Source organism: Takifugu rubripes, chromosome 8 (genome assembly GCF_901000725.2).
Source record: "Takifugu rubripes chromosome 8, fTakRub1.2, whole genome shotgun sequence".
Lineage (NCBI taxonomy): Eukaryota > Metazoa > Chordata > Actinopteri > Tetraodontiformes > Tetraodontidae > Takifugu > Takifugu rubripes.
Window position 1 is genome coordinate 16,067,049 of NC_042292.1, and position 11,780 is coordinate 16,078,828.

The following is an 11,780-nucleotide window of genomic DNA, read 5'->3' on the forward strand; positions in this document are numbered from 1 at the left end:
CACACAAAAAAACTTTAAAAACAGAAACACACACTCTTCAGCTGCACCCACCTGTTTTGTAGGATGGTCTCTCTTTGACTGTGGGTCAGAGGCAGTGATAACATTTATATGTATACGTCTTTGTATATGAACGAGACACTGACTGTAAAGATTTTGCATTCTTTCTTTTGCATAAAGTCTTCTTTTGCTCATAGGTTTTCTACGGTTAATTTCAGCAGGCAAATATTCTCCATCACTCTCCAACATGAAGGTTGTACTCAGACTTTGGAAGCTCACAAAGCTCAGACATCTACGGGGGTTGGCAGATGGATTGATACATGTCGATGCATTTGGAAACTAAATAAATTTAAACACAACAAACATATACAAAAACTGCAATTATTTCACAGTCATGTCTTAAACTGAATGATTACCTATAAAACTTAGTCTATTACAAACTGATTTTTTTTTTAAGGATTTTAGCTTTTCATAGTATAAAAATCATAGTACCAAAAGCGACCACTAGGTGGCGATATTTAACTCCAAATTAACCCCAGTCTGCAGGAGCTCTCCTCAGATGGATGCTATTTATTTGGTCCTGAAGAGAGGTATTTATCTACTGGGCTTAAACTAGATTTTTGACCTTTTATACTTCATTACTTCAGTGTTATTTTAGTATTTTTGACAAGCAAGTGGATGCTCGATTGAATCACAGAGCACCCTTGACCTGACCACAATTTCCTCTGAGGATCGAGTGGATTTAGTGGATAAGGACATCCAGCAGTCCAGCGAAGTATTGTTAAAATCCCTATGTTGACCCAATAATGACCTCAGAAGATGCCTCTTTCACCATCTTTCTAAAAAGTGTCCTTCCTAAGAAGCCACAGGGGTAGATTCCTGTTCCCCTGGACCAGAACAGAAAAGGAGGAGGAGGAGGAGGGGAAAGTGGGAGGAGAGGAGCGAAGGAATGTCCGAGCAGAAGGATTGTGTTTGGTTATCACACAACCGAGGGGAGAGGGAGGAGCAACTCTGCTGGGAAGTAGAAAGGCTCTCAGAGAGAGATGAACCTCACAGAGGAGCAGCTCCTTCAGGAAAAGTTCAGGAGATGGAGATCTGCCAGGAAACAGAGCTGCCTTGACTGATCAGCTGGATAATAAGCAACTGGAGGGTTAAACTCTTCAGAAGATCCCTGTGGTTTGCATTTGAGACTCCATAGGCTGATCTAAAACGTGTCGAGTTGACTGGGAGTGTACCTGAACTCATTCATTTGGTGCCTAGTTGACCGGCTGGCCCTGATTGATTAATTGGCACCTATCTGTTTGGAACTTGGAAGTCTCTTCAGCTGCCTGTTTTACCGCCTGAAATCCACAACAGAACGTCCATTCTGTCAGCGCCAGGATGAGCGGAGCCGGGGAGGTGGTGTGTGAAGGCTGGCTACGAAAGTCACCACCAGAGAAGAAACTACGCCATTATGTAAGTACTGGAAATGGTCAAGACAAAGTTCTGAGCCCACCCCACACACACACAGGCGTGCACACTTCTGAGCAGTGGTCCGAGGATGATCCGTTGGAATCATTACACAGGAGATCACAATCACGGTTGTAAATGGCGGTTGTAAACGGTTGTAAAGGTGGGTTTAATAGGTTTCAGAATGAAAACACAGGACTGGAAGACACAACAATATTTAGCCAAGCTAGCTGGAGCAGAAAAAGATCGAGATCACAGCTGTGCTGCGGGTGGAGGCGGAGAAGGAATATAACTGTTCTAATAATAAATCAGCTCACGAGTTACATTTTAAACACACACACACGTAGCATTCCTTCCCAATGACATTAACTGATCTCATTCTTTTTTCTTCAAACATCTGCTCCCTCTGCTTTTGCCTTTCATTCATTTACTTTCACTTCATGTCACACTGGTGACACACACAAACATTGTCTCACTCTTTCACTTGTGTGTCAACTGTCTGCACACACAGATTTTAATAATGCACGAGGCTCCTGTTCAGTTCACATAAATATTGGGGCAAAGTTCATGCCATATACCTCGTCATACATTCCGTGTGTGTGTGTGTGTGTTCCCAAATCTTCTAAATCTCAAGGAGGCCCCCCTCTTCCAACCAGGCCCAGCTGAGAGCGATTAGTTTATTACATAACACACAAAGGGATTGGAACACAACCAACTGTAAAGAGAAACGCTGCAGTAACAAAAGTGAGTAAGTTTAGGTGCAGTAACAGATCAGAAGCTGGAGGACGACCAAACAGAACTCATGATGTCTTAAAAAAACATCTTTACTGCCACATTCCAGAGGACTGAGCTCAAGCAAGCTCGATTCCCATCTGTGTTTTCCAGCATTCAAGCTTGCAGCTTTAGCTTGATTCACTTTCTGGTCTGAAAAATGTGCAGCTGGTGACAAAATTCTGCTGACATTGACCTCAAGAAATCTTGTTGCTGCCACCTTCATGTCTCGCATGCACGTGCACCTGCGGAAGAATGCACGTCGCAGGGAGATCAGGAAACCGCAATCTCTTTATCATTTCTGCGGCAGAACCGTCCAGTAGGAGCTGTGTTTGAGCAAGTTTCACTGCTGTTTCTTACAGCACAGTGGACCCTCATAGAACAGCTACGCTGTTTGTCTGAAGGTTTTTACCACTGGCCTAAAGAAATCGCAAAAACCTTTAGGGCTGGTCTGGTGAAGGTTTAAGTGAATGGATGTGAAATTAAAAGGATGATTTTACTGTTGGGTTTTGGCCTCAAATCCTTTTGCTTTCCATCTGATCTTCATCAAAAGACATGGAACCGTCTGTAGTGGCCATTGTTTCAGGGGCGTTGTCCAGAAGTGTTGATCCAAGCGGTGCATGAAAACGAACATGTTGATCTGAGCTGAGGGGGGGTTTGCTGCCGCTTAATCCTGCTGTTAATTTTGTCTTGAAAACCGGATTGAGGAAGTTTTATTTTAGATCCCATTGTGCCCTCATCCTGTCAGGGTCAGAGGTCAACGCTAGTTAGCCAACTCAACTGCTGCTAGCTAATAGACAAATCGGACGTTTTCCCCCCTTACTCAGCCGTACAAGCTTCCGGTCAGGATTTGATGCAAATACCTTGATTTCATATTTTTAAATGCGTCGTTGGGGTCACGGTTGAAAATATGTTTGTATCTACCTTTACAGGTTTTTTTTTGGACAAAAGCCAGAGAGCAAATAATCATTACGCCGAGTGAGGGGGGACAGACAAAAAACATTCATCTGCTGCCATGTCTTTCCGGCATTTCCTGCCCAGCTACTTCCTCTTCCTGTGAGTGTTTGGAGAGAAAGCGTGCCAGCAAAAACATTCTCTCTCTCCAGCATTCAGTTGTTGCACTTTGATGTCTCCAGCTCGCAGATATGCGACGAGGCGTGCCTGACTCCAGAGTCACGTTGATTCGAGAGGCCATGGATACGTGTGCACATGCTTCACGTCAAAGTTTGGAGTCCACACCAGTTCTGTGCCAAATTCCCTTCATTCCATTAGGAAAAAAAACAGTTCTCCTCCCTTTGAGATAACCATGAGGTGTCTTTCACACACTTACACACAGATGAGTCATGCCTGAATTATGGAATACCACAACAGATGGTTCCAACCCATCCTCAGACCTTTAGCCTGTGTGTTTGAACATCCGTGCTCAGCGTAGAACTTCAAACACACGTGAGAAATACAGCAGTTAGCATGACCTCTTGCCATTATGTGAAACCGGTTGCTCTAGGCCTGGAAGAGGCGTTGGTTTGTGCTGAGAAGTGGACGTCTGAGCGGGGAGCCCGATGTCCTGCAGTACTACAAGAACCAGCAGTCCCGGCGCCCAATCAGAACCATCAACCTCAACCTCTGTGAGCAGGTAATGCACTGATGCTAATATCCAGGATGTTTTCAGTATTAATCCCGAATGATCGCTGCACCATCTTCCACCTAAGGTGGACGCAGGCTTGTCGTTCACGAAAAAGGAGCTGGAGAGCAGCTTCGTCTTCGATCTGAAGACGGAGGAACGGACCTGGTACCTGGTGGCCGAGTCAGAAGAGGATATGAACCGCTGGGTCTCCTCCATCTGCCTCCTGTGCGGCTTTAACCCAACAGAAGATGGTAACCAGAGTGTTCCTCACGCTTTTCTGATTTTGCATTTAAATCTGGTAGATGCGTGGTTTGGCGCTGAGTCAGCGTGAACAAAAGTGGGAAGGCTGAAGCGACAAACTGATGTCCTCACACATGTGCGTTCGTGTGACTCAAGCTGTGTTTAGTGTTGTAATTCCAGTCCATTTACCTGCATAACAATCAAAAAATGTTAGCGTTTTTAACTTAAATACCACACAGCAGTGTAGGTTGTGTTTATTGGGGTTGAACCAACTTCGTGTTGGGAATATATCGAATTTTGTCCCAACTTTTTTGCCACCTCCAGTTCCAGAAAGACCTCTTGCGTCTGACTCCACCTCCGTCACAACACTGTCCTCAAATAACGGCACCGTCACCAACGCCACGGGCTCGGCCCCGCCCCCTTATGACCCGGTGAGAGTGCAATACTTAGAACGCGATGGGAATGGAGAAGACTACCTGTGGTTATCCCACTGCCAGAGTCACATCAGGTAATCCAACCCCACTGAGGGACAAAAGAACACCTGAAGTTCTAGAAACATGTCGTTAAACATCTTGAATATTCTGGTCCCCTAGGCCTCCTTTGGGTTCCTCCACCTCACTTGAAACCGACTACAATGACAACCTCTACCCGCCTACCTCCATTACTTCTTCCTCCTCCTCCTCTTCCTCCTCACCTTCCCTCAGAACAGCTCCTTGGACAGTTGCTGCCATGACGGGCCGGCTCAGCCAGTCTCTGGATGCCAGCGCTTCCTCTGAAATCCAGAAACGAGGTGGCAAGCCTCGCTGTCACCCATCTCCTCATCCCAGGAAGCATTCCTTGGATTTCCACCTCCGACCTGTGGAGATTCCACTCACTGATGATGGACATTTTGCCATGCATCCCAGCACTCGTTCATTAACCGCGAGTGGGTACCAGATCCCCCGACCAGCATCCACCCCACAACCGCGCCCACCTCGCCGCCCATCCTCCACCCCAAGTGTCGACTCGCTAACTCAGGCAGAGCTTCACGCCTCCACCCCGACTCCTCCTCCTCGTCCACCAAAACCAACAAATATCGCCACCACCCAGGGAGAAGGATCTGTAGTAAGCTCCCTCCCCCAGTCCTTCTCTGACACAGAGAGGAAGGATGAAGGAGTGCCAAGACGTAACACTTTCACACCTGGACGCACTCACACAGGTAGGAGGGCGACAGCGGTCGCAGTATTTAACAAGGTGGCCTTGAAACGCTCCGTTTGAAAGTCTCGGCAGAAAAAATGTGCATTAAAGATGGCCGTGTTTGTTCGTATGGTTCGTCAGCTGATATCCCCTTTTCGCAGTCTCATCTGGGCTTGTTTGACGAATCTATTTGAGTTATCATGATTATATAATTAAATCTCAGAGGCTGTTAGCTGGAGTTAGAGCTCTAAAGCTGGCACTTCAGAGGAGATCAGAATGGACCTTTGTCATTTAGCAGCGTTATTCTTGGGATTTCAGTGGATTATAGACTGAACCGTCACAACTGAAACAATTTGTGCCTGGTTGCACAATTTGATTAGTATTAGTTTAAATAATAGGGAAAGGACTGTCCCAGGAAAAGAAAAACAGAGGGCTGTTGTTTGGTTCCATTGAAAAAACTTTTTCCATTTGTTTCTGACTCCCACTTCCTGATCTAAGCTTCACCCACTTTGATGCAACCAAAGTCATGTTGTCTCTTAAAACCCTTATGTTAAATCTCTCCATCCGTCTCGTCCGTAGCTTCATCACCTGTTGATAGCTCACAGTTAGCTTAGCTTAAAAAAAATCATACTAGTCACATGGGTATTAGGTTTCAATGCCTTTTTTATTTCTCTGCTAAACTTTACAGTTTCTCAACACAGCGCATGTTTTATGTTTCAGGCTGTGAGTCTTTCTACATCCCACAGTCTCTGTCTGACCGAGCTAGCATGTTTGAGTTCAGCGAGAGCTTCAGCAGCTATTTCGTAAGTTGAATCGAAACGCATGCTCAGGCGTGCTCTTTTCCTCCATCCATGCATTCTTCCTTTATCATATCATATCTCACATCTTCTGTCAGATTAATAAAGGCATGTTACCCCTGGGAAGTGTCTGCTCTGAAGATGATGATGTGGATGAAAACTACGTTTCCATGAGTGCCGCCACCACGGAGCCGCCTGTTGCACCGAGGTTAGATAGTACATCCCTTAATAATTTTACATTTGGACTCATCTTGTTAACACTCAAAGATTTAAACACCTCTACTTTGGTTCCAGGGTAACTCCTGCACCCTCTGACCCTCCCATCCAGGACACCAACTATGTCGCTATGACTCCCCTCACCCCTTCGCTTCCTATCCACCCCAGCCTCGTCACTGGTGAACAGGCCACCCTGGGGAGGCAAGTCCCCCCGCCAGCCCACATGGGTTTTCGCACCGCTCCTGCGACTCCTGTCACACCCCCAACCAGGAGGACTGCACCTGATGATGAAGCTGAGGCCATCCCTCCTCCCATCCACCGCAATCTGAAACCGCAACGCAAAGTAGTTCCATCCAATCAGCTTTCAGAGGTCCAGACTGCTCGAGAACCAACTCGCAAAACAAGAGGTTTGGGCCGATCCATCAAAAACAATCTCCTGAAGTAGCCAGACTTTCCTTCCTATCTCCCTCTGCGCTTGTCTCAGCTTGTTAATTCTGGTCTTCTTCTTTAGCTGTATTGTTTTGAATTATTTACCTGCTTGTACTTTGCTGAACAAGGCTGTGGGATAACACTACATGCTACATACAAGTAGAGGTGCACAGTTAAGGTTAATGTAATATCGATCATATTCACACTGAGATAAAGATAAAACTCTCTGTGTCTCCATCTCAGTGAAACCAGCTCCTCTGGACATCACTTCTGCACAGCAGGACTGGCAGGAAGTCCCGCCCCCTATCCGCTCTCCTGTAACTCGAACCTTTACACGAGGGTAGGTTTGACAAGCAAAGTGAGTCTGTGTTTTAATAATAATAAAAACCTGAACGTGTAGAGACAGTGTGCGCTGCAGCGGCTGTCTACTCTGCTGCCCTCTTGTGGTCAAAAGGCGGAAACGCTATTAGCAGGTAATAGATGTGATGGGCGAATAGGTGCAGCTTTAGGTAATTATGCAATTAAGCTGTTTCTTTTATTTAATGTCACTGATGACTTGAGGAAAAAATATCAAAGGGAGGTCCAACTAAAATGTATGAATCATTAATTTAGCAAAATAAATTTTATTGGTGTATTAACGTTTAGTGTGTCTGTGCGTTGTACAGTCCATCTACTCATCGGTCAGCCAGACCCACGTCTGCACACAGCTCATCTCCCTCCTCTGATTCTGACGAGGTCGATGACAACTATGTCGCCATGACGACCTCCAACCTCAGCTTCAGTACCGAGGAGTCGGTAGGCCCCTCCCCCTCCTGTCATCCACCTTTTTTTGTCAGACCTGTCTTACAATAAACTGTGTGTGTGTGTGTGTGTGTGTCTGTGTAGTCTCTAAGGCTCATGTTGCATCGAGCCTCAGAGGGCGGAGTCAGCAGTAGCCCCTTACTACGGCGAACCAGAGGGAACAAGCAGGTTGAGTACCTGGACCTTGACCTTCACACTGGACATACGACCCCACCAAGACAGGTAAGACCTCTGCCCCTCTCCATTCGTGTGCTTTATTTCATTATATTCATCTAATTTCACTCTCCTCATAAACCAGAAACGTGGCACCAATGAAGGCGGCGGCAGTTGTACAGAGCCAGCTGGAGAAGGCGAGGAGCGTGCACGTGGCAGCCACACACGTGTAGACTACGTGGTGGTGGACCCCAAGAGGACCAAGGCCCTGAAAAACACCAGGGAAGCCTGGCACGACGGGCGGATGTCCACAGAGAAGGAGAACAGGATGTAGTAGCTAAGGTAGAGGAATCGGCAGTGTGAAGTAGCAAAGGATCATGGGAGCTTATGAATTCGCTTTGAAGTGGTCACTGTGGTGAAAACACAAGTGATGCCACACCCAATCTGGCCACACGAGGGCGGAATTGTAGTTCGCATTTTTAATAACATGAGGAAAAAGTTCTAGTACCCATCACAGGTGCGCACGCGTCTGTCTGGAAATCGATTTTTTTTTTCAGTGTGCAGAAAGATAGGTTTTAGGGTTACAAAACTCAACAAAAGAGCAGTTTTCTGTTTACAAAAGGCAGCATAGTGTATTTGCTTAAGTAGCTGACCTTGCTGACACCAATTCCATGTTTACACATTAGCCTGCAGTTAACCAATCCACGATGTTCCTTCACAAACTAGATTTAGATGTACGAGACTAGCTGCACTGTGAGACATCCCAGAACATTTTAGGTTGAGTCTTTTATTCTCATTTTAAAACAAGCAAGCAAGGTTAGAGCTGCTACCTCACAACGGATAATTTTGTAGTAAAAAAAAAAGGAGCCTTTAACTCTCCCAATAAAATAAGTATCAGTTAGAGATCCATCATTATAATTACCACTGAAATAACAAAAATGACTCTTCAAGAACTGTTTTAAATCAAATCTGTAATCCAGTGTGGGTGTGATGATTGTTTATAAAAGAATAACTGAATAAACTACGTCGTTACACTTCAAGTCAGAAAAGAATTTTATTAATTGTTTTGCTAAGTAAACATTTTCACTCGTCAAAAAGAAGAAAAAATTCCCAGAAATCACAATGTCAAGAGGCTTTACCAAAGAGTTTGTCAACACAAAAATAGTTTGACAGTATTTAACTTTTTTAGGAAAAAAGTTAATCAAATTGTTTAAACCAGTACTAAACAACAGTTTGTTAATAGTTTGGCAATTGTTATGACAGTTTGCAAACAGTGTGAGTGAAATCAGTGTTTTTGTCATCATTACATCATTTATGCTAGTTTGCTGTGGTTATTAGCCAAAACACAGATACCCTGTTGGTTGTTATCGCAGGTAAAATCGTGCTCTTTGTAGCTCTGCGTGGGTGTTGACCGAGGGACGACGGCACTAAGCCGAGGAGGAGGGCAGAGACAAGGAGAAGGGGAGGGCGGATCAAGGATTTTCTCCAGGGCTTTCGCTCGGTTCACTCTGAGCCACAACCTCGAGGTTTACATCGAAAAACGTGTCTGTGGGACAAACCGCTGTAAGGAGTCAAAGCAGAAACGATAGGGTGAGCTTAGCTTAGCAACGGCTACGTCGCGTTTGACAGCAGTCCAGATCTTTTAATGATCTTACTTGGGCTGTTGGCCTGATTTTGCTCCTCTTCCCCAGTAGAATCCATAAGCAAGTCGATGCCATTGGATAAGCTGGCAGTCTTATCCACTGGGTCTTCGCTCACGGAGCCACTGGTGCTACTGGTGGATGAAGCGTCTTGAGCGTTTGCGCCCGGCTCTTCCTGTGGACCTGGAAGTTCAGGAGAGGCAGTTTCAGTAACGCAGATTCGGATAAACGTGTAGTTGGGAAACTTGGGTTTATGCGTCCTTTTCACGCGGCGGCTTACTGGCGTCTGCGGCACCACGTGTCGTGTCGGTCTGGTCGTCGGGCGCCTTTTCGTCTGACCGTGGGGCCGTGCCATTGGCACACGAGGACCGTGAAAAACCATCCGGGGTCACTTGGTCAACATAGACTACTTGATCTGTAATGGAATAAACGGATCAAAACGCGAGTATGTGTGGCTTGAGTCATGTGATCCACCCACCGAGATCATCCAGGCACATCGGTTCGAAGGTGCCAATGGGTTCGTTAAGGTGGCTGGAAGGAGGCGGACGTTGGAGATCAAAGGAGTATGTCTGGATAAAGACAGTTACAGTCACCGAGTGTTTTTACCACAATTCCCAAAGTTGCTGAGTTTGAATGTCATTGTCTCACCCTGGACGCTCTCCGGAGGAAGAAGATGATCCCACAAAGAAAAATGATCGCCAGGACGATCAGCACCAGGATCACATAACCTGTGACCGAGACGGGCTGGGAGGTTAATATCTAACATTTAATATTGTTAGAAACATTGTCTTTGTGGTTAGCAAAAATCAGCGCAAAATGGACGAACACATTAAAAGTGGAAAATGAATCAAGTAAGTCGCCACTAAAAAATAAAGCAAGCTGGTTTTTCGTCAGTAAACATCAAAGCAAATTTCAATATGGTTAACTTTAGGTACTCCAAAATGCCAAATTTATAAAAAATATCATGTATAAAACAGTAGCAGAGACTTTTACTGAAATACTGAATTCCGCTTTTGGGTCATTTGAACATCAATCATCAAATATCATAATAGTTTGTGCTGAACATCTTGGCAGCAGAGGTGTTGTTGCACGAGGAAACAGCTAGACAGTGTGTGGTTTGACACAGGAAGAGCAGAACTGAGGGTGCACAGAGCTCTTGATTCTAAATTACCGGTCGTCGCTATAGAAACCGGACTGCCTGGCAGGGTGGTTGTCTGTGTCACCCAAAATCCTGAGCCGCTGTTGACTTCCTCCGTTGTGCCAAAGTTGACTTGGATCCTCGTCGTTGCTTGTGTCTGCAAGAGGCACCAGAAATGTTAAACTTAGTATCAAAGCGTTGACATCAAAGCGGTCGGCAGAGCTGAAGAATAGAAGGAAAGCTAGTAAGAAGCTAATTAATTTCGAAGTGCCCTGCTTTGATGCCCTCCATCATACTGGTGCACGTCGGATGGTCACCTGACTGAGGGTTGAATTGCTCTCCACCCTATTGGCTGTGGGGGTTGGAACGGTATCTGTGGTTGGAGCATCGCTGGAAGGAATGGTCGGCGTGGGTTGAGAGGAATCTGTGTGACAGGGGACTTTTAGATGTTTGTATGTTACATTAGGGGTTGAAAAATGGCTCAATAATCCTCATTTATGACTCCACCTGTGCTGTTTTTGGTCTGTAGTTCGGACGTCGCAGTTTGATTTTGTCCTCTGGAAGCAGACGAAACCGCCAGAACTGAGGCGGGAAAAGAGAGTTAGCGTTTGTCACGCAGCGGTCGTGGTGGTTTCAGAACGTTCGCAAAATCAAATGTAAAAGTAAAGCAACAAACACCAGTTGCGTGTTAAGGAAATGTGCATTTGTGCCGGATGCAACGTGTCACTTTTAGACTTGTTTTTTTGTTTTATGGATCCTTGAACGCTAACTAGCTCACCACCTTCAAAAGTCGTAAATCGCCTAATTGAGTCAACAGCGTGCGTTCATCTACCAGACTAGGGGACGTTTAAGCATTAAATCTGTGGAAATGATGTCATGAACTCACCAAGGAAACAGAGGCGAGTCGCCAGTCTCATGATGGACACAGATGTAATCTCTCTCTCTCTCTCCCCTCTACATCGAGCCTCCTTTCCCTCTCTTTCGTGGATGTGTTCCTTTTCTTTAGTCCTCTGTAGCGTGTTGCACTTCACTGAGTTTCTCAGTTCTCATTTCCTCTTCTCTCAATTACTCTCTCCTCCCCCCTCCCCCTCCCTTCGTTTCCCTTCAGACTGTCAGTGCTCACTAACTGTCGGTCTTCTCATTATTTTAAACTAACCGACCCAAAGTTTAGAGGGACACGGGGTACGTTTTCTTTCTTCTTGCATCTCCACCTGTGTGTACGGGTCCGGGTGATGGGGGCAATAGCAACAGGTGCCCTGGTGCATCGTCGGTAACTGACGGCGAGCTTCCTAAACCTGACTTCCACTCTTCTTCAGCCACCCTCGTCTGGTGATTCACAGGGGTTCGGG

General features: G+C 45.8%; 2 protein-coding genes across 3 annotated transcripts; one reads left to right on the plus strand and one right to left on the minus strand.

Moving 5' to 3' along the window:
* The first annotated feature begins 996 nt into the window (after positions 1 to 996).
* LOC101078435 (GRB2-associated-binding protein 1-like) lies at positions 997 to 8,693 on the plus strand. The gene is made up of 12 exons (XM_011619724.2): positions 997 to 1,452; positions 3,722 to 3,850; positions 3,927 to 4,092; positions 4,406 to 4,589; positions 4,675 to 5,279; positions 5,978 to 6,060; positions 6,153 to 6,262; positions 6,349 to 6,677; positions 6,943 to 7,039; positions 7,365 to 7,494; positions 7,585 to 7,722; positions 7,799 to 8,693. Exons 1-12 carry the CDS (start codon positions 1,378 to 1,380, stop codon positions 7,985 to 7,987), a joined length of 2,235 nt encoding a protein of 744 aa, XP_011618026.2. The 5' UTR covers positions 997 to 1,377; the 3' UTR covers positions 7,988 to 8,693.
* LOC105418841 (uncharacterized) lies at positions 8,689 to 11,768 on the minus strand. Of its 2 annotated transcripts, none has more exons than XM_011619722.2 (9): positions 11,318 to 11,768; positions 10,939 to 11,013; positions 10,749 to 10,870; positions 10,465 to 10,588; positions 9,942 to 10,021; positions 9,772 to 9,862; positions 9,574 to 9,708; positions 9,309 to 9,476; positions 8,689 to 9,214 (listed from the first exon to the last, which is right to left on the minus strand). In XM_011619722.2, exons 1-9 carry the CDS (start codon positions 11,346 to 11,348, stop codon positions 9,126 to 9,128), a joined length of 915 nt encoding a protein of 304 aa, XP_011618024.2. In that variant the 5' UTR covers positions 11,349 to 11,768; the 3' UTR covers positions 8,689 to 9,125. The 2 variants fall into 2 exon arrangements, with proteins under 2 accessions (XP_011618024.2, XP_011618025.2); XM_011619723.2 differs by having other exon boundaries at positions 10,749 to 10,855; positions 11,318 to 11,765.
* Between the last annotated feature and the right edge of the window lie 12 nt (positions 11,769 to 11,780).

Bases quoted from the DNA above. Each gene is read 5' to 3' on its own strand.
- LOC101078435 (XM_011619724.2), top strand. From the start codon at position 1,378: ATGAGCGGAGCCGGGGAGGTGGTGTGTGAAGGCTGGCTACGAAAGTCA. The intron at 4,590-4,674 runs GTAATCCAACCC...CTGGTCCCCTAG, and splicing joins CACTGCCAGAGTCACATCAG to GCCTCCTTTGGGTTCCTCCA. The intron at 6,263-6,348 runs GTTAGATAGTAC...CTTTGGTTCCAG, and splicing joins GAGCCGCCTGTTGCACCGAG to GGTAACTCCTGCACCCTCTG.
- LOC105418841 (XM_011619722.2), bottom strand. From the start codon at position 11,348: ATGAGACTGGCGACTCGCCTCTGTTTCCTTG. The intron at 10,871-10,938 runs GTGGAGTCATAA...AACATCTAAAAG, and splicing joins ACAGACCAAAAACAGCACAG to TCCCCTGTCACACAGATTCC. The intron at 10,589-10,748 runs GTGACCATCCGA...TGCCTCTTGCAG, and splicing joins GCAATTCAACCCTCAGTCAG to ACACAAGCAACGACGAGGAT.